The sequence below is a fragment of the Beta vulgaris genome, chromosome 5, assembly GCF_026745355.1.
Source record: "Beta vulgaris subsp. vulgaris cultivar EL10 chromosome 5, EL10.2, whole genome shotgun sequence".
Classification (NCBI taxonomy): domain Eukaryota; kingdom Viridiplantae; phylum Streptophyta; class Magnoliopsida; order Caryophyllales; family Amaranthaceae; genus Beta; species Beta vulgaris.
In genome coordinates, this window is record NC_079206.1 from 67,476,193 (window position 1) to 67,498,483 (window position 22,291).

The following is a 22,291-nucleotide window of genomic DNA, read 5'->3' on the forward strand; positions in this document are numbered from 1 at the left end:
ATTAAACAACACTATTAGATATATTAGTGATGAAAGTTATGTATAGGCAAATATATAAATAGTAATTTTTTTGTTAAATTAATTATCATAAGAGATAATTAATAATCATTATTTTTAAAGAACGAATTATAAATAATTATTATTCCATAAAAAATTTTGAGGGGTAATATTTATGTTATTCATGGTCAATGTTTTTGTCTAATAAGGTCAAATAAGTTTCAATCAGGTTCAATAAGGTCTAATAAGTTTCAATCAGGTCCAATAAGGTCTAATAAGTTTCAATCAGGGTCAATAAGTTCCAATAAGGTCAATCAGGTTCAATCAGGTCCAATAAGTTCCAATCAGGTTCAATCAGGTCCAATAAGTTGAATCAGGTGCAATCAGGTCCAATCAGGTTTAATAAGTTCCAATAAGTTCAGTTCAGGTTCAATAAGTTCAGTTCAGATAAGTTCCAATAAGTTCAGGTCCAATAAGTTGAATAGAACGCACCCTTATTCATCTTAACAATCCAAAAATATATACATATAGGCATAGTCTGACACAGTAAATGATCAAGAAAGATACATTACTAACTACTGGTTGAGCCATAAATGGAGGCCCTGTTACGGGTAGCAAATAGCAATGTACACATTTGTTTCCTATATCCCCTTCAGAGAAAAGAATGTAATTATTTATAGTTAAACTCAAACCCAGAAAAGCAATCTGCTGAGTGTAAAAAAATCACAAAAAGAATTCGAGATACAATTAGAGGTATCGGTATCACATGCATTGATTGACCATAAAGGTCCGACTCAGATCCAAAATCTAATCATCACTTTACTTCCAATAACCAATCAAAGAGAAAGTCTGGATTCACATATCCACATAGAACAAATATGTGGACCTCCCTCAATTGTATATAAGGTGTTGGCCCAATAGCACAGCAAACACAAAATCAATAATCTCGTCCTCGAAGAACACAAGAAATCCCTTACAAAACCATGAATCAATGTCAACTATGGCCCTTTCATCCCCATTTATAGGGAAGGTATTCCCCTTGAACTCAAAGTAGACCTATCCGCCGTTGCCCAAAGCAATGGGAAAATCACAATCAGGAAGACAGCTTCCTCGGGAAGCCCATGGTACGGCCCATAACATGTCAAGTACCTAGGCCTAATCTCTGGTGAGTCCCCATCCTACCTCACTGGGGAATTCCCCGGTGACTACGGATGCAATACAGCTGGACCTCGGCTGACCCAAATACCTTTACAAAGAACAAAGAGCTTGAAGTAATTCATTCTCGACGTGTCATGCTCGGAGCTTTAGGCTGTCTTTCCTGAGCTTCTTTCTAGAATAGGGTTAAGTTTGGAGAGGCAGTTTGGTTTAATGCTGGTTCTCAAATCTTCAGCGAGGGAGGTCTTGACTACTTGGGCGACCCGAGTTTGATCCATGCACAAAGCATCTTGGCCATCTGCGCTTGCCAGGTCATCCTTATGGGTGCTGTTGAGGGTTACCAGGTTGCCGGTGGGCCTCTAGGTGAGGTTATTGATCCTTTGTATCCAGGTGGCAGCTTTCACCCACTTGGTCTAGCAGATGATCCAGAAGCATTTTCCGAGTTGAAGATGAAAGAGATTAAGAAAGGCCGCCTTGCCATGTTCTCCATGCTTGGCTTATTTGTTCAAGCAATTGTAACCGGAAAGGGTCCTTCTGACCATCTCACAGAACCTGTTAACAATAATGCCTGGGCTTATGCCACAGATTTTGTTCCAGAAAAGTGAAATTAATCCATGAGAGAAACAACATATTACTAATTGTTGGACTGGAATTTTATCCTTGTAAATCCATAAGGTCACATCTTTTCTGCATTGTGCAATTAGAGCAAAACAAATAGGCAAAACCAACAAAATTCAAACCTACATACGGGTTTTCATGCAGCCAAATGCCAACCAAAGTAAGAATATCCAAATCAGTTACCAAGAATTGGATCATCAGCAAATTACTACATCATGGTCAGGAATTGGAGCATTAGATGTTTGGTAGAACAGCAATGGATGAGATATAGCTGTTTCACAGTTTCACTGAGTAGTATGACACAATGACAGTGATCCTAATAGAATGTGGTCATTTTTTATAAAACCTTGACCAACAACAACAAAAATGACAACAACAAAGCCTCAGTGCCAAAAACCTTGACCATGGAGTTAGATATGACCTATTACTTTGAAATAGTTAAATTGTCATTTGGTTGACGATGATACCAGTACTCAGCAACTCATAAAGATCTAAACCACTGAGAACCTGCTTCGGAACAATTACAAAGGCACACTGCAGACATTCACTGGATTGCTGACACACTCGATATCCAATTACAGAAATCAGGTGTAAGTTTTTGCTTACCAGTTCAGTGCTTTAAGTGCATGGACATATAGAACAGTCCAATCATTGCTGCCTATCATTTTCAGAAGATAGAGAGATCTCAACCATCTGCATTCCTCTACCAGCTACAACAACCTGATAAGAGTTCCTGGATAAAACAAAAAGATAGTAGAAAAGAAGCAGGAAGTCATTTCTCTTGTTCTACATAAAAGTGGAAGCCATGTGCAAGCAAAGTCTTAAGTGATTCACCTACCTTCCACAAGCTCTGACATCTAAAGCTTCTGGCTCTGGCACACTAGTTATAAAATGACCATGTTCAGTTAGATCGCCATGCTCTTGAAGCTTCCAGCACCTTAGTCTTTGATCAAGACCAGTGGAGAATATCAAAATCCCATTTGTCCATACACCTGGATCAAATGAAAGCCGAAACACTTAAACTTCCAGCTGTTACAGAATGTAAGAACCTCTTGAAATGGAAGTACCTGTAAGATACTCTCTCCTTCACAAGATCTCTCCCAGGTCTCACTAAAGATATGGGAGTGACAAAAAGATAATATACGAAGGTGACTAACATGTTAAATCTTTGTTACGAGACATGAAATTCCTTTTGCAAGGCATAAAGAGGACATACAAAGAAATTGGGAGCCAAAAGGGTAGTTCAAGAAAGGAAAGAACATACTCATTGCACAATGAGGCACAAGCAAAGATGATTTGAGCATGTTATATGGCATAAAATCCCTGCCCCAGACCAAAATGCTCTATCAACAGAAAATTACATGTGAAGACAGAACTGAAGAAACAATAAGAATACTCTTTCTAATAAGCAGATGAGTAATTACTTCAAACAAATTTTCATAACGAGTACCTTTTACAGCAGAACTATGAGCTGCTACAGGTTTGTTCTGATGTATAAATTTGATTGAATAATTTTGATTCGAGTCGTAGTCCATAGTGTGTCCTGGGCTTCTTGATTTTGATGTTGTATCACCTTCTTTTCCAATATCATTGGAATTTGGGCTTGCTACAGATGGCTCCACTACAAATTGCAGAATATTAATTGCTTGATCATCCCCTCCACTTACCAGGCTGTATGGCAAATTGTTCCCTTGACTGCAAATGTGCAGACAATTGACGCCAGATTGGTGAACATTATGCAAGACATGCAACGGTTTTATTTCAGAAAACCTGGCAGAAGAATCGTCAAAACTTTCCTCAGATTTAGAGGAAGCTATTTTTACATGATTAGAAGATATTTTCTTGGCCTTCAAGGTCATTTCTGCTGAAGTTTTATCAACAACAGGATTGTCACTACAGACAACTTTGTCGCTCAATGCCATAGAATCTGCACATATTTCTTTAGCAGATAGAGTTGCATCAATAGATTTCCACCAGCGACCACCCTGGCTTCCTCTACCAGTGCGTGGTCGCTTTTGAAAATCTATAGATTTTTCCACGTGAAGTGATGATACCCTCTGCATAAATGCTTTAATGCTTTCAGTAACATCCCAGAAGGCAATGCTTCCATCAGTTGATCCACTAATAGCAATATATATGTTCCTGGTCATCGTTTTACCTGCCATGACCTTATTCAGGTTATATCAAGCCAGTCTTATATGAAAGAAAAACAGAACGAGGCACAAAAGAGAACAATCTGAACCCAAGAAGCCAGCCACACAATTATCTAATTAGGGCATTCTTGGATAGGGACAAATACATGAAGGGGGTAATTATAATATATCAAAGAGGATAAAGATGAACTAAACATAAGGTAGAAGGGATGGTTTAGCATATGGCACAAGAAGAGAGGGCGGGAAAAGGAAAATATTAGCCTCATATGGGGTAAAACATTACCCTAGGGGATATGGTGAGTAACTAATAACCCCAAAATGAGGGTGATAATTTCCCAATTCCTCCCTCATACTTGCACAATCATTAACTCATGCCATCTCCTACCACCTCTATCTCTACCTACCCTCTTCATATTTTACTTCTATAACCCTCTTATTACATCAGCTCCAATCCACACATTCCTTTATGCACAAACATTTGAGTGCTTAATCACACAACTCTGCATTTTACCAACTTATCCACGCTTATTTTATTTATCCCAAACTTTTGGGATTTTGTCTCTTTCTCCTAGCATTATTGCTAAGGTGATAGATTACACTCCATGATTAGAATGCAGCATCCCAAAGTATAAAACCATGTCTACATTTCCAAGCATACAGATAGAATTTGTGTCCCGCCGCCCTACCATAGAAGTCTGACGTCTTGTGGTAATCTATCTCGGGCTCGAGGATGTATTTGATATAACTTATTCTTCAGATAGCAGTTATAATAGGCACACTAACAGTACGCATTATATATTTGTATTAGTAATTTGTTTCCTCTTAAGTCTTAACATCGAATAAAAGATACAAAGTTTCTTATTTCCCATATTTAGTCTATAGCATATAAATAGGACCCATTATTCTGATTCTCTCAGTTGTGTCATATAAGTTCTGTTGGAAATCAACCCAATATCTTTCACAGGTTCAGTTTGAGAAGAACTTCCAAATCTTCCACTCAATACATGATCTAATATCTTAATTGCACAATAAAATTGATCATAAATTTTTGAGATCAATTCCATTACTTGTCTCTATGACAACCAGCAATCATTACCAGCAGACAGCATGGACAAAAAAAAAAGGAAAATAAAATTAGAAACTACCAGAATAATTGTTTTAGGCAAGCACGGTCTAGTACAACGAATTAAGAGACATATCAACTGAGGACGGACTTAAGGTAGAGGGACCAAGAGAGCTAAAAGGTTGTATGCTGTGTTATATGAGTTGAAAGACAATAAAATTACCCGATGCAATGAAGCCAGAGATATTTTGATTCTGCAACGCATTGTATACATTTTTTAGCTTACCGCAGCTGAGATATTAGGCCGCAACAGTCACAAACCATCGGCATTGTCCACGATTTTGGTTTCTTTGACGTGAATTTTATGATCAAATTGTAGCAGAGTCCCTTTCCATTAGCATGGACATTACACATACATGGATCATACAAACGCTTAACACACATCGTGGATTTTGGTTTTTTTTTTATGGAGTCTATGCACTTTTAGCACATTAGGTTATTACAATGGTATCACCACATAGTCGAAAGCATGAAGGTTGCTATTCAATGTACAATGACTTCAACACATAATAGTAAAGGTATAGCAATCTCCAAACTTACTACTCCATAGACCCTCTGCCCCGACTATATCTTTAAGGTGTCCCAAAAATAATATCTTAATTTCTTCATAATTTAAAATCACTCTCTCTCCATCAAGACAACATTTTCTCTTACTATGTTATTCATAAATTACATTAAAAAGAAATTTTACATCATATCAAACGGGAAGACTAATATAGGATGCAGGGAGCACTGTTACAAAATTCGCAGATCTATCTGGAACACGGAACAAATTCGGAAGCGGAATTCGCCATTCGGTGAATTCGGTTCGATAAGCGAATTCGGAATACGCTTTAAAAATTAGTTGGTGATTTGAGACGTATTTTATAATTCCCTTTGTAATTGTCAAAGAAAAAATAAAAGGAGATGAGGCTTCCAGCTGTCATACTATCATACCCAACTACCCACTATTAAAAAAAATGAACATTAAATGGTAATACAAAGTTCTATATATTCAGCCACATCTTCAACCTCGACCTGAGAAAATGGTCCACTTCCATGGACAAATCGGAAGCCCTTGCCGAAAAAGTGTATGCTACCGGAAGTGTCTGCTCTCACCGCAAAAAAGAACGCACGTTCGAACCACACAACAACTATCGGAAGTGCCTGCTCTCACCGGAAAAGATGTCGGCAACCCAACACTCTTCAACCACGCCTATTGGCTCGCCTTACCCTCCTTGATGAAAGCCCCAACCATTAAAACCTTGATTTAGTGAATTACATCTCCAACTTGCAGATCACCCTAGATCTGAAATTTTTGTTAAATCTTGCTTTTCTCCTTGCAATTGATCTTCCACTCATGGACAGAAGATGACTTCTAAGAGGTCAGTACGCTAATTTCGTCGTTCCAATTTGCAGACCATATCGATTTGGCACGCTAACGGACTGCGAATTTGAATGAGCGAATGCACTCAATTCGTGGGGATGGGGAGCGAATTATGTGACTCTGGCAGGGAGTACCAAAGAATTGCTAATACAGCAAAATCCCTTTCCAATAGCATAATATATTTGAAACATGGGAAATATAGGACTTATTAAAATATCATGACAAACCTTGATAAGGTTGGCGAAGGGGAGCCACAACATGTTGTAAAGCCAGAACGGGAGATGACAGAGGCGCCAAAGATGCAACATCAAACCTGCAAAACAACGAAAAGAGTAGCATAGGAGAGATTAAATAAGGCCTTCTAGACTTCTTCGCGGTCACCAATTGATCTCAGTGCTCAAAAGCCTTTATCTTACCAATATCGATAGGGAAGAACAAGTGCCCGCAGGGTGAGAGTAGCATCAGAGCAAGCCACAATAACAAAACAGACAGTGAACCTGAAAGTAGATGAAAGCTCCGTCACAGAATCTGCATTTGAGCACTTAAATATAAAATTGTAGCAGCAGTAGTCAAATTAACTTGCCTTGACGTGGCAGCATTAACAAGAAAAGAAGTAACAGCCAGATATCTCCAATCATTATCCTGCACATCTCCATGTTGTTTCAGTTCCATCTCCATGGAGGCTGAAGAGTTTTCAATACGAACTTCATCTGATGGCCTAATTAAGTGCCCACTGCTTTGAGTCTTTTTCTCAACACGAACACATTTGACCGGCATGTCGCTGGATAGCCACTTGAATGACATTGAAGATATGTGACCTACTGAAGAACTATGACTGCCATAACTGTGCTCCAGGCCATCAGCAGATGTATCTCCCTCGTTCTTCTTTCCTTTCCTTAACAACCATGAGGTTAGCACCCGTTTAGCCCCAACAGAAATCAGCAAGCATGGATGCTCAATGTTCTCCATGAAATTGTTGGTCCTCGTAGTACCATTAGGTGCTTCAACAATTTTAGCTTCCACAGAATGTACCTTTGACACAAAACATAATGATCTCACAGCTGACCCTCCAACATGCTCCCCGAGTAGATTGGACATGGCCCAATCATCAGTACCCTGACCATACCTGAGCCATCCATCCCATTACTGTTAAATAGCAGCACACACAGCATAACAAATCACAGTAAAAAAGTTATCTTGCATATTTTGACGGTTTAAGATGTTTAAAGTTTTTAAAATCCAGAAGAAAGCACAGCCAAGTGTACTAAGTCGTTTGCACATATATAGATCCCAAAAGTGTTCAAACAAAAAGAAACTAACAGCCACCTGTGAAATAGATAGAAATTTGATAAAGCAAACATATATTAGACAGAACAATATTTAGCTACAGTGTACAAGACTGGAAGCCATTTATATATCATACCTAGTCAGTCTCACGCTACCATCTTCACAACCAGTTGCAACCCAACTTAATTTAGAATCAAGATATTGTGTTGCGCATTGAACATCTTCAGGGATAAAACACAATGAATGGATCTCTCTCCCATGGAATTGTAAGTGCAAGTTACGCGGAAATGTCTTCTTTTCACCATCTGGTACCCAGTATCTATGAACATAGATGATCTCATCCTGTAGGAGGTACATTAATTAAAAACTTCAGATTTAAAGAAGGTAGCTAAGTGCCAACCCCATACGGGTTGATAAATACTACTGGTTGATATCAGCTATATATCGGCACAAAGGAATATATTCCAATCTTGATGGAATATACGTTGAAAAATTAATTACCACTATTAACAATATCAGGAATTCAGGATTTTGATCAATGAATGATATTTGAAATATGATCACCAAGTAGGCAGCAAGCCAGCAACTACGCTCCAGCGACCTTGACTTTGATATTAATAGTAGTTAAAGATCTTTTGACAAGCAAAAGTGTTAATAATAATAGTGGCCTTTAAAAGTACAATTGTGGATGAAAGGTCGACTAGTCCTCAAGAACTATACCCTTACAGCTTGTTTAGGTAAAATTGGAAGGAAAGGGAAGGAAGGGGAGAGAAAGAGGAGGGGAGGGTAAAAGAAAATAAATTTGTCTGTTTGTATCGCAAAAAATATGAGGGAAAGGAGGGGGAGAGAACCAAGGAGCAGGGGTGAACAAAATTTTTGATCAAAATCTATAAAAAAATTTTGAAATATCTAGCAAGACAATCTAATCTTCTACGAAAACCACGAGTAAAACAGGGAGGAGAGAAAGTGAAGTGAGAGAGCAAAGTAGAGGGTCTAGAGCTATGTAGCACAGGTACTTCTTCTAGGTCATGTACTTGTACCCGTACCCGATACGTATCATGTATGGATGTGCGTAACCATTCCTAAAGTTTTGAAATCTTACCGTTTTCCTTCCCCGTCCCCGAACCCGTCTCTGTGCAACCTAGATCTAGACGTGGGAAGGAGAAAGTGAAAAGAGAGGAGAGAGAAAGAAAAGATAGTGAAGACAAGAGAGATGAAATCAAAAGAGCGTTGTTAGAAATTGTTGGGAAGAAACTGCACTTCATTTTCATTTCCTTCCAATCTTTCCAATTTTGAGGAGATTTGTTCATTAAATTATTGGGAAAAAATCCTTCCTTTCCCCTCACTTTCCAAGTTTCCTTGTAAAGCAAGATACAGCTACCTTTCTCTTTTTTCCTTCATCGCAAGACAACTTAAGATAACGTCCAGTAAAAAAGTCAGTTGAAAAGGCACATAGATCCTCAAAAATGGACATGGCTCAAGCTACTCAATTTGTATAGGGCTCACATACGATTATACTGCATTTTTGCATGTATAGAATAAAAATTAGATACAGTGCTCACAAGTTAAGTATCAACTAGTAGGCACATAAAGATTGTACTAATAGCAACACAATATCTCTGTAGAGGTGGAACAGAGGATGATTCATGTTTTCCCACATCTGATACGAAAAATGATATTGAATATTTGTGGGTGGACAAGAGAATGAGAGCATACCTTAACATATGCAAAGCCACTGCAGATTTCTGGTGTTTGACCAAGATAATAAGAATGAGGACGGCGCCATCCCCCGCACTTAACTTGCAGTACCTGCAATTACATGCATTTTCAGACTCCAAGTTAGGTAGGATCACATATTTAGATAAACAAAACGAAATTAGTAGCAGAGAAGGACCTTAGTTTCAGAGAGTAAATTCCATATCAAAAAGTCCGTAGATGAGAAACCAACTGCATAGCTGACGCTTGCTAAATCATCCAGGGAATAATGGTCAGCAACGACAGACTGAATGAGGTTTAATTCTTTCATATGTCTCATTCCCACAAATTCTACAATTTGTTGATCTCTATTATATTCCAGATAGCATATGCACCCATCACCTCCAGTCTGAACGAATAAGAAATACAGAAAATGGGGTATCAAAATTCCAGCAGGTCGACCTCTTGCAAAACGTCATACTTGACAATAAGACATCATCGTCATTTTCTGGAGTTGCATCAAATAGACAGGAGTACAGGATACTTAAAATGAGAGAAGCATATGATAGAGCTTATGCAGCAGCCTTTTAATGGTTAATTGTATTTGACCAGAACCATCAAACCCCCTATAGAGTTCGAAAAGACAAGGTCGAGTGGTCCAATGCTAGATTAGAATTATTGGTGCCTCGGTGGTAAAGCAGACAACATTGAGATGAATAATTAGTGGACATCTGCACAGGTGTCACAGCTAAGCTAATGATAAAGAGAAAAAGATGTATGAAATTTGAAATTTTCCTTCTTTTTCTTGTTTTAGGGCAGCCAAGACCATTCATCAATGTTTTCAAATATCATCTAGGTATAAATAAAACAAAGTGTCAAAGCAAAAAAAAAAAAAATTGGAATCAACAAAATAACAGAGCCTTCAGGTACCTAATGAGTATAATTACACCAGAGCTATGAAAAATCTGTCCCATATATGTCCCCCTAGACTCAAGTCGCTGACAAATGAGGCCAAACTTTGGCCATCATTTACTATTAGTTATATGTAAAATTTTGTGAAAATATACTAGCTTAAACAAACGGTAATATTTTTACATCTAGTCTTGATGTCATCTTAATCAACAACTGGCTTGTGCACCGAACACAACTTTCTAAGACAGTACATCCTTCATTAAAATGCAGCAATTAAGGAGTCTGACTAATCCTCCTCTGCTCACTTTTAATTGCAAAATAAATAAAAAGAGGGAACCATGTGATGAAGAGAAAGATAACGAGAACTCAATGTCAAAAGTAGTGTTTCAATTAATTTGAAACTGCCATAAGAGGGATTTGTTGTAACTAAAAGTAGACGGAGATACTATATTATTAGCAGTCAAAGCAAATGAAATCTGACTACAATCTCAAAGGGAGGACATCATTATGGGGTCAATGGACTAATAAACTATATTGTGATTGATTTGGTTATCACTTATATGATTAAATACAAAGTAAAGAAGCATGAAGCACAATCACTGGTCGAGCAGCTATCATTTAAAATTCAGACATTACCGAGCAGATTTCAATCACATTGAAGCTGAGTTTGACCATTGAGATGCTGGAGACAGTAGATATCCCATGGGCACCTTTAAAATATGTTAAGAAAGGTGTCTTCTCAATGGCTTGTATAGAACTATCAAGCAGTATCCTTTTTGACAAAGGGAACAAAATCAGATTGCCACGCAAATCCCCGCAAACTAATACCTGCAGAAATTAAAGTTTACGGACCAGGATCACCATATGAAACAATTTAGCATTGATGCATCAGTAGCAAAATTTATTAATGTATTTTGTATCTGGTAATGCTTACCAAGCCAACTGTAGATGAAAGCAAGTGCAAAAGAATACTGTCTAAAATTAATCAGAAAACATACAGGATATACCTCTTCCTCAAATGTCGCATCCAGACACATTATCCTTGCACCAAAAGGTGACATGAAATCGGCAACTGGATACATATCATAATTTCCCACAGCATCATGAGATAATGAATCAGACAACCTCCATAGCTTCACCAAACCCTTTGGGTTAGATGTGAAAATGAACCTAAAGAATAAGAGGAAAAAGAATTACATATATGTAGTTGAAGAACAGCTACACTCTTTCACTAATATAAATGATCCCGAAATATCTTCATAAGCAAAGAGAAGTGACAGACTCATTGAATATACTTTCAAAGTTTCGACCATCACTACTACCTCAAAACTGAAACAACCAAAAGATTGGTCAACCTGTGGATCACATGCCAAAAAATGAAACTGTGCAAAAAAAAAAAAGGCCACATACAGGCACCAGATATTATGTTCCTGGGAAGTGATGGAGTATGATCGCAGGAAAAGGTGGAAACTACATACACCTCTATGAGTTGTGAAAAGATTAAAGAGGCCTTTCCTCGCTATGGGCAAAGGTAGATTAATATGATTGATAGGAAGTTTTTGCTTTTGGGAACAAGTAATAAAAAGGAAATTCAATAGATTATCATGCTTCCTTTAGAAGAAGCTGTCATCCCCAATTTCCCGATACAACAGATATGAGGGACCTCATCATAACCCATTTCCCAATACAGCAGATATGAGAATCTCATAATCCCAATTTCCCAACACAACACATATGAGGGATCTCATCTTCCCCAATTTCCTGAAAGTCAGAGAGACAGAGATAGCTCTTTTTTATCAGTCAAAGACATCACATTGATATCGTTGGCCAGTTCCATCACCACTATGCGTCTTTAACAAGGAAGATTGAACTTAAAGTCTTAAACCTTGAATTATCTGTACTAAAATCAAAATAGAACAGAAAGGTCATTTACCTACATCCAAGTGACTTGCACCAATATGCTCCTAAGAGCTGCCTATCCATTTCAGCGGACCAAGAAATTCTGACTGCTACATGAGGAGCGCCATCACGAAATACAACTTTTATTATTTTCATGGTTCCCCTACCATCACCAACAGCAATCCAATCCTCAACTTCCAGGGACAGCTCATCAAGATTTGTCGACAACAAATCCATGCAAATAACTGGGATCTCCTCAGTGATTCGGATAAGTCCAGTCCATTCTGCGGATCCACTTTCATATAATTTAGCATGGTACACATAACCGTGGTTTGTAGCAACATAAATCACATCCTTGCGAGCACATTTCAAACAACGTACATATTCGCTTTTGCTGCACCGGCAAGACCAAAAACTCATCAAAAGATTGAACAGTTCTAGAATTCAAGAAAAAGGGGAAATTAAACAGGATAAGTCCCAAATTTTGTCATCTTATAACAATCAGAACTTGGAAATAACTTGGAATAACCCCAAATTTAGAGCAAATCTTCTGAAAATGGTATGGAACTAATAATTCGTGAACTTTTCATTAGAAAAAAAATTGATCAGCAAAATTGGCATTCCTATAGGTTAAGCATTGTTAAAAAATAATTTTTTTTGAACTCACTCTCTCTCTTTCCCTCCCTCCTACCTCCCCCTGATCCATCACCATAAGCCAAAATTCTCATACTCACCATAACCAACATATGACGCCTTCAACCTCCTTCCACTCATCACTGGCAACCAGCTCCACCTCTAGTCAGCGTCTCAGGCTCTCAGCCAACGCCACCACCCTACCCATCCCCCTACTTCCACTATTTATCATCATCAGCTACCCATCGCGATTCGCGACCACCAAAAAGATTTTGAAGTTCACCACCATTTGCTTTACCCCTAGCCCTCCCCTTCGTAATTCGGTACTACGTCACCACCAGCCAATGGATCCTTGATTGCCCCCTTTCTTTACCATTTTTCAAGCTCTTCCCTCTTGTTGCTGCCCGCAACTCCATGCAAAGTCTATCACAATAAAGCAATAATATTTATAATATACTCATTACTCCCTTCATTTACAAACACTTCACCTATTCTCCACTTTCAGTTGTCTCAATCTACTTAGCTCATTGCCTTCTTTGGAATGCGTTCACATAACAGAATATCACTATCAACTTAGTGACCCACACTAAAGTCTCTCTTCTAAATATATTTTGCATATAAATCATGTTAATCTTATTTTTAACCCCAATGAACACTTAGAGGCTCACACCCAACTCACTGCTTGAATATTGTGACAAACCAACTAAGTAAAGTAATTGATAAGGAAAATGTAGCAGTAAAGAAACATTATATAATGAAATTTGCATCAAACTATACTACTCTTATTTCAACCCAAAAAAAAATTCATCCCCAATCGTGAAAAGCTTTTTGAAGGTTGAACCCAGTGTAATTCTATATGCTGCTCCTCTGTTTTTTATTTTTCTATGTAGTACCTTAGCATGTTTTAGTATTTTAAACAGTATCTGTCAATTATTGACTTTTCTATATTGTACATTGTACCTCTTGAAAGTCAAATACTTCCTCCCACTTCATAATAACCCGTTAATCACCCCCTACGAGTCCTCACTACTATTATCACCATCAACCAGATCCACTAACCGCAAGCTCTAGCCTTTTTTTAATAATGATGTTAACTATTACGGAGTACCATTAGTACGAGTAAAAAAATTTGTGAAGAGGAAACATGGTGGATCTAGGTGGTGGCAATAGTGAATGCTATGTTGCTCAGATACGGATTGAATGTCTACACGAATACCGGTGTCCAAGTGTCCGACTCGGCTATTTTGTAGAAGAAAGACAAGTTTTTAGTTTAAAATGAAGTATCCAAGTAAAATGTCGTGTCGAACACGACACCCGATTTTTGAGATAATTGAAGGTGTCGGAGTAACATAAAGTGAATGTAAGGATTGTTAAACGATATTGGTGGGTGGTTAAGATGGCAACTTATTTTTTAAGGGGTTACAATATAAATATGTCAATAGTAGAGAGGTCTCATGTAGGGGTCTTCACCGGCCAAGGTCCGGAACTGACTGGACCAGTTTGGAAAATTTTGGACTAGGACCGGACCGAAAATTCCGGTCCGGTCCGGACGTCCGGTTTTTGACATGTTGGACCGAAATCAATAATTTTTATAAAAAAAACTTTTTTATTTGATTTAAACATATATATAAATTAGATACATTAAAATTTAATTATTTTAATAACAATATTCCGGAAGGTAATAAATAGTACATTTTTAACTTTCTACCTTTTAAAATTTTTAACATATAAATTTTTACTTTTAGTAAAAAAAACAGAAATTTTCAGTCCACAAGTGACGTGCCGGAAACCTAGAGTCGGGATTTTATGTGGACCGAGGACCAGACCGAAATCTTTGGTCCGGTCCTGTCCAAATTACGGTCCGGTCTTTGCATAGTCCTAGTCTCATGTAGAATTATAAATTTGAAGGATACCAAATAGAATATCCCTTTCTTCTTTACTAAACTGAATTTAAACTATAATTCTAAAATGAAAAGGAGGGAAAGATTTGTCACACATAAATGTTTCTTTCTCTAGTCTTTGTTAACCCCTTCCAATATCAACAACTAGAATGAATCTAGGAAATTAGAATTGATTGCTAATAACAAAGCAGCTAGAGACCTCAACCGTCATGTACATAGTAAGGCTTGCTTTTCCTATACAACAACAACAACAAAGCCTTATTCCCAAAGTGATTTGGGGTCGGCTAACATGAATCGTCAACTGGAATCGATGCCATATAAATCTCAAGATTTGATATTCCACCCAATAGTGGTATTTTTCTTACCCAAATTCTTGTGTCTAGGACTAGAGGAAAGATCTTACTTTGGTAAATAGAAGAGGATATCGAGAACTCTCCATTCCTTTACATTCCTATTGGAGTGTGCTAAGAACTAGCTTAGCTCAGGACAGATTTTAGTGATGTAATATAGAAACAATTAAGGGAAGATGGAAAAGTTTGATTGATTAATAGTTGGAAAATCAGCAAAAAATAAAGGATAGTATTAACTTTCGAGATAGAAATAATTAAGGGAAGATTAATAGCAGCAAAAATTAAGGATAATACAAGCTTTTAGAGGTTTGTTCTCTCTCAATATAAACCAATAAACACTTCACTTTTTTCAACATACTATTCTATCTCTAATATGCTCTACACATAGAGCTTTTCCCCTAACAAACTACCTATCTTATTCTCCAAGCTACTAAGAACCTACAACTCTACTACCTAAAGTCCCCTTCCCCTTTATTAATTCTTAGCACAGTGGTTACTCGTTGGGCCTAAAATTCAGCGGGGAGGTGATACCCAACTAATTAGTACCTGAGTATAGGAGTGTGTGGATAAAATGGCACAATATAGTTTGCATACAAATTCAAGAGTTTTACTTGATGGTAGATTAAAATGTTTGAAACTTTTTTGAGTTTGCACCATGGCTACACTATTATTAGTAACTGTATTTCAGCTTTGCAAAAGGAAGAGGCGCAGGTGGTGATCAATATGGATGAGAGAGAGAGAGAGATCCAGAAAAGGAGTTGTGGCAAGAGCAAGTGAATCTCAATAGTCATAGTGGCCCACTAGGTTGACAAAACTCACTGAAGGCGACCACTAGGGGAGCTGCTGGTTGAGCTAAAAAGCAATCAACGCTCAAATTCTATGCCGAGGCTCCATTTCCATCGGTGAAGGAGAGAAACAATGGGGAACAAAAGAACAAGAATAATTATTTTCAATGCGCTCAAGAAAGGAGGTGTGAGAGGAAAAAAGATAGAGAGACTGAAGTTGGAGACGTGATATGGCAGTAGTCGTAAAGAAGAGGAGAGAGAAAACTAGAATGACAGGCAGAATATGAAAGATTTTATTTACATTTTTTTTCTTTGAGGGGATTATTTACACTTTTTAACCTTAAGAATGAGTTATGTGTTTTTAAAAAATTCTTAAATGGAAAATTTTGATGCCATTAGTCTAGAACTGCAGAAGACTGCATTTTCCGTCCCAAATTTGCATTGTTGACTTGAAAGTTGGGAATATAATAAGATGGCCAAAAGCTAACTCCTGTTTAATTTGGACACTAAATTGAAGATTTTTTAATTAAAAAAAGGGGTTGAGCAGGAAGCCAGAATACGATCACATAGGACAAAAAAGTATCGGGTTATCCTAATCCATACAATTTACCAAAAAGATAAAACTGTCATTAGACGAAATATGAGGGTAGCAAAATGGGAGGCATTTCCGCATCAAACTCAAGGTAAAACTAAATTCAGATTTGGTATGTGAACAGCTTTCTCAACTGATTGGTGCAGTGTGTCGACACTCAACATATAGCCAAAATGATCACAGGTAACCCCAAGGACAATCTTAAAACAGAATAACAGAGCATTTAAGTTCTTAAGATTTCCTGATTGGAGCACAAGAAAAAAAAAAGCAAGTTGAAAATTTGTTGTACGGTGTACCTGTCAATAAACCCACTATGACCTGATGAATTTGGAATGCAAACTCTTAAGACCTCTGCTCTTCTTTCCTCAAATTCACTGATACATTCGCCTGAGAATGCAGATACTGAAGAATGCAGACGGTGGGCCTTGATTGCAGAATCAAATCCACCAGTAACAAGGAGGGACGTATTTGGATCATAGAGGCATCGCCATATTCCCCTCCCACTGCAAGACAAAAAATGGGATTGCTCATAAGTACAATGAACAAAAACAAGTGACAGATAGTATTCATTTCATTCAGAGAAGAAATAGTAAAACTCAACACATGCAACAAAAATATTAAACATTTAACATGAGAATATGAAGATAATACAAGTAACATCTATGTTACTCTGGAGAATTTATAACACCTTTTGAGTACCTGAGTCAAATCATCAAATACGCAGACATGAGAATGGACGCCCGGCACTTTAAGTTAGGACCATCAAGGGAAAAATAATTCTAAAATAATATTGGAGTTATTTAGATGTTGATGTTGACTTGGCCAGTTTCATACCGGGAACATTTTCAACGCTACTAACTGAGTACGACTACGAAATGGAATGATACAACCACAAATGCAAAAAAACATAGATGCTTTGTACTTGCAACAAAGTAAATAATGAAGCCATAGTCCATAGACTTGGGTACACGGTACTCGCTACGCTAGACAGAAAACATCAGGTCATGATGATTTATTTTTAAGTATAGCCTGTCATTCAATAAGTGCTAATTATAGATTTTGAACCAGATTTAAGTAAAAAACCTACAAGAAAAAAAAACTAAAGTGAGTTACACTTACCTATGCTCCTTAATAACTCTTAGCTCAGTTCCATCCAACTCCCAAACACGACACGTACAGTCCTCTCCGGCAGTGACAATAAACTTTGAAAAGGACACATGTTGAGCACATTCAGTTTGTAAGATAAACATCATATAGTAATTATAGAAGCCAGCTTCCTGTATATACTTAGCAAATAATAAAATACTACAGATTCATGAGGCCTAATAAAGCTAATAATGGTATGCAATTCAATGTCCAGGACCAGGCACATATGATTACTACTAACAGGTAGGGTGAGAAAAAGGAAGAAAAGCTTAGCCCATGAGACGCAATAAATGTAGTTTCTACACAAACAAAAGCGATAAAGGAAATAATGATCGGTAGTCAGCAGACAAGATGGCATGGTTTCCTGACATATCTATATACTCCATTCAAGCTACTACAGTTTAACCAATACAAAATAAAGCAAATAGAAAAAAGAAAATTGCAGCAGAACACTATAACGAAAAAGCCAAAGGCAATAGTCATGAAGAGCTAAAAGAAAATTATAAAAGCAGTCGAAGGATATTGCAATCTAAAAGCAGCCCCACAACCCAACTGGGATAAATTAAACTAGAAGAGGTGCGTCGAAGCTTACTGAGTCAGATATGCAGCAATCCCAGACCCGAGCACCATGACCAAACAGCACAGGACCAGCCAAGTAAGGGCCACATGATATTGATAAATCATCAGTCACGTTCATTGCAGCATTGGTGATCCACATTCGAGCACTAAAAAATGTCTAATCAATTTCTTATAGTGCTAACTAAGGAGTCCTGAAATTTTAAGACAGGAAATTTTACTAGAATGCATGAAGTGACTCACCTACGATCATCAGATACAGAAACCAGTTTGGATCCATCCTTTGACCAAGATAAACAAAAGATAGAACCCTGGTGGCCTGAGAGAGTGGAAATAATCTCAGCTTCATAGTGGAGATAATTCAGGGGGTGAACATCTCCAGAAAAGCTCAACACAACGAGATCTTGTCCAGCACTTGTTGAAAGTTGTCTGGGATGTTGACAAACCAATTTCCACACAACAATCTGGAAAAAACAATATGTAAATGATCACGAATTACAACATCGATAACAAATCGACTAGTCATGGCCATCCACATTTAAGGAAGAAGAATATGGCATTGGAGAAAGAATAACATAATAGACGGGAAAATGGAAAATACAGATATGTACTAATTGGATGCGTAAATTATCTTATCAGGAAATAAGGTAATAGATCTCGGAAATCTATTGTTAATATCATTTTCCCAACTTATGGGTAATGCCGTAATAAAGTTTTGCTAACTATTGGATTATGAAGTTATTATTCGAGTTTCAACAGATAGGCAAAGAAACTTAATCATACTCAGACTCTAAATTAAGGTTATGAAGTGTTTTCAAGGGTAAATTAAGGTTTTGTAATTGCTTAGAGGTCGTGAAATAACATTTATCGCACTTATATAAGTAGAATGACCCTTAATTTTACAGAACCCTAAGTTATTACAGAACGCTTTGTGTATCTTACACAATATAGTTACATAATCATATTAAAGAATTAGTCACGTGTAAATGCGTCATACTTTACAACCTTCAGCTGAAAAATTAGTCCATTTTAATCCCATCAGAATGCTTTTTACTAGATTAACAATTGGTTGGCGCCAAATTTTTTCTTTTACCCAAGTGGCAATTGGTTGTATTTATTTTTTAACCAATTTGACTTGGCCAACAAAGATATTAACTTAAAGATAACTTGTCCATGAGCAATCCATACAATGCTGCGCACATTGAAGAAGATATCAAGAATATCATAGTTAATAATTGATTAATAAGAGTGTGGTCTGATAGGGGATTTTGGGGGTAAGGAATAAGTCTCCCTTGTTAAAGTCACATATGAGAATGAAAGGTGGAGGAATTAAAAAGATTCATATTCACTCACCTATAGGAAATATTTAGAAAAAAATTGAGAGCTCAAACCCCCCCCCCCCCTTTTCCTTTCATTTCCTACCCTCCTCACTTCTTCCCCCTCTTCCTCTCCACATCCAAACAAAGTGTAAACATAACACCCATTCTTGTGATGTAATATTTCACTTTACCCATAACCCCCCAAACAAACACAAAATAATAACCATTCTACTCCCAACATTTTCCTAAATTCTACTCAATTTCGGTTTACATCCAATTTCTAAAGTTCTACTCACTTTTTCTTGATTCCTTCTTTAGCAAAACTATTTCCACTTTTATCTTCCAATAACACACAACGTGGAACCCACTTCTACTATTTTCTTTCTTAAAAGTAACTCAAAGGTACATGGGGCGGTCCCTATTTCCTGCTCTCCTTGGTTATTGGAGTTATAGTGAGTAGAAATCAGAAAAATGGAGGGAGTACATTGAGAGAATCATGATTTAAGAACAATACTTCATCCATGTTTTTTAATTGCAACATTTCCCATTCTAGGAAGTTGCATATTACTCGCAACATAAATATTTTTCGCAATATATCCCCGCTTTCTCTCTCATTGCACATGGAGGTTCTTTTTTAATCTCTATCTATCCCTCTTCTCTCCAAAATCTTTGTGCCATTCTTCAAAGTTGCAAGTAAAAAAAACGGTGGAATATACATTACATTCCACTTGAAGCTAGAGAAATAAACTGATTAATATAAATAACAGTTTCAAATACTCATATTCGCGAGAGAGTAAAATGACACCCATGCTCACCTCATTAAAGATAGTACCAGAGGCAATCATAAGAGTTTTAAAATCATGGCCCCAGAACTTCATCGAGTACAGAAGACAACGCTCTACAGGACAAAAACAGAATGTCAGATAGTTACAACTTACAAGTTGAATAATGTTTATGGAAAAACTTTTTAACAATAAAGACCTTGCAGTGTGAAGAAAATCAATTACACTTTGTTCAATCACAGCAAAAGATTACAAAGCTCATACAGGAGGCCATGGGATATTTTAGCATGCTGCAATTTCGAGAAACAAAGGACATATAATATAACAGAGGAGATAGTATATATTGTTAATGACCTGGACATATAACATCAAACACCAATCTCGACTTCAAGACATCCCAAATATGAAGAGAATTATCATTACATCCAACAGCAAGATAACAGCCTCCCTCTTTAGAGGAAGATAAACCATCCTACAGCAAGTCAACAAATAATTAGGTATAAGAGCATAGTTAGTAAAATAATTAGGTTTACGCGAAAATTAAACAGAGATACCTCTAAAAAACAAAAATCAAGGACCCAATGTGTAAATCTTGGCAACAAGTGTAGAAAAGTGAGCTCCGTCGAAACATGTGATTTATCAAGAGATTCTGAATGCAACTGAATGCACAACCTATACAGTTTTACAATCTTCTCGCCTGATATAACAATTTTAAAGGTAACAGATTGAGATAAAGCATTATCCTCATAATTCATTATGCGAGACGCAATTCCATGAACACGAATTCCTTGGAATACACAAAACGATTGTATCTGTCTACCAAGGTTTACATCAAATAGTAATATTTGTGATCCTGATCCTGCAAAATATCATAATAAGCAAGCAGCAGATTGATCAAAATATAAGATGTAACTAAACCCTAAGTTAAACCCTAATGTAGTGAAGTTAGAATTAGCATTCATAAATTGAAGAAAATAATGTTGCAAGGAAAAGAAGACAAGTAGTGAGTACTGACCAGCAAGAAGCAAAGGAAGAGAAGAGAAAGGAGAGGGGACATGAAGGAAACAAAGAGCCGAGATTTCTCCAAGGTACTGCTTTGCATTCACCTTCAATAATTCGCCCATCTTTCTCTTTCGATAATCTCTGTCAAATTCTTCAAACACAACAATCAACAATGAAGAATGAACGATGAAGAACGATGAAGAACAATGAAGAACGATGAAGAACAATGAAGAATGAACGATGTATCTGAAACAACAATGGAAAATTGGAAAGGAGGAGTCAGAGTGAATGGAGCGCCGCTACACTGCCTACTGGCTACTACCCATTCCGACTTGCGGCCGGGCTCTTTTCCACTTTCAGCTTTCTTTCAATTTCTATACCCTCTAAAATCTAAAAATAATCTAGCATGTCTCTCCAGTTTATTTTCAATTCACTTCAGTCTAGTTCAGTTCAATTTTGGACAATACTTTTATTCTCATATATTATTATTCATTTCATTTCAATTTAATTCGGTTCAAGTGTTTTATGTTAAAGAGAACAAACCCTTAATAATAATTAATTGTATTGCTCTAATTTTTTTTTTTGGTATAATGAATATTCTTTGCATATGTAGACGAAATCGGGGATTTCATTTTGCAATGATAAGACTCAAATCCTTATTATAACTATTTTTTTTTAATAAGGTAAGAAGAAGACATCATAATCGAATCGGAACTTCGCCCACGACGTCAAGATTATGAGATACAAACCAAATCGCTAGACCAAGTACTAATTGGTACTTATTATAACTAATTAGGTCAATTTTGAATTTGTTAATATTGCAGTTACTTAGTCTAAATAGATTAAATACACAAGTTATTTTATAATTTATCATCGGATTTTTTTTTCTTATAAATTGTACATTTTTTAAAAAGGGAATAAATTGTACATTTTTTAAATGTTAGATGAGAAACATTAGCTAGAATTACCCGCGGTAGTAGAATGTATCTATGATGAGAAT

General features: G+C 36.9%; 1 protein-coding gene and 1 pseudogene across 6 annotated transcripts; one reads left to right on the top strand and one right to left on the bottom strand.

The window, feature by feature from the left end:
* Positions 1–500: 500 nt before the first annotated feature.
* Positions 501–21,637, bottom strand: LOC104894802 (hypothetical protein). 6 transcript variants are annotated; one of them, XM_019249830.3, is made up of 21 exons: positions 21,305–21,637; positions 20,844–21,148; positions 20,644–20,761; positions 20,323–20,405; positions 18,432–18,652; positions 18,205–18,337; positions 17,586–17,668; positions 16,763–16,969; positions 12,240–12,599; positions 11,314–11,476; positions 10,943–11,134; positions 9,594–9,803; positions 9,416–9,508; positions 7,836–8,041; positions 6,996–7,538; positions 6,829–6,909; positions 6,640–6,725; positions 3,221–3,928; positions 2,609–2,762; positions 2,377–2,503; positions 501–1,704 (listed from the first exon to the last, which is right to left on the bottom strand). In XM_019249830.3, exons 1-20 carry the CDS (start codon positions 21,411–21,413, stop codon positions 2,419–2,421), a joined length of 4,140 nt encoding a protein of 1,379 aa, XP_019105375.2. In that variant the 5' UTR covers positions 21,414–21,637; the 3' UTR covers positions 501–1,704; positions 2,377–2,418. The 6 variants fall into 6 exon arrangements, with proteins under 6 accessions (XP_019105375.2, XP_019105374.2, XP_010679434.2 ...); XM_019249829.3 differs by having other exon boundaries at positions 501–1,720; XM_010681132.4 differs by having other exon boundaries at positions 501–1,725.
* Positions 989–3,552, top strand: LOC104894801 (chlorophyll a-b binding protein of LHCII type 1-like; annotated as a pseudogene).
* Positions 21,638–22,291: the final 654 nt, after the last annotated feature.

Bases quoted from the DNA above. Each gene is read 5' to 3' on its own strand.
- LOC104894802 (XM_019249830.3), bottom strand. From the start codon at position 21,413: ATGGGCGAATTATTGAAGGTGAATGCAAAGCAGTACCTTGGAGAAATC. The intron at 20,406-20,643 runs GTCATTAACAAT...TTTGTCCTGTAG, and splicing joins GTTTGATGTTATATGTCCAG to AGCGTTGTCTTCTGTACTCG. The intron at 16,970-17,585 runs GTAAGTGTAACT...TTTGTCTTGCAG, and splicing joins AGAGTTATTAAGGAGCATAG to TGGGAGGGGAATATGGCGAT.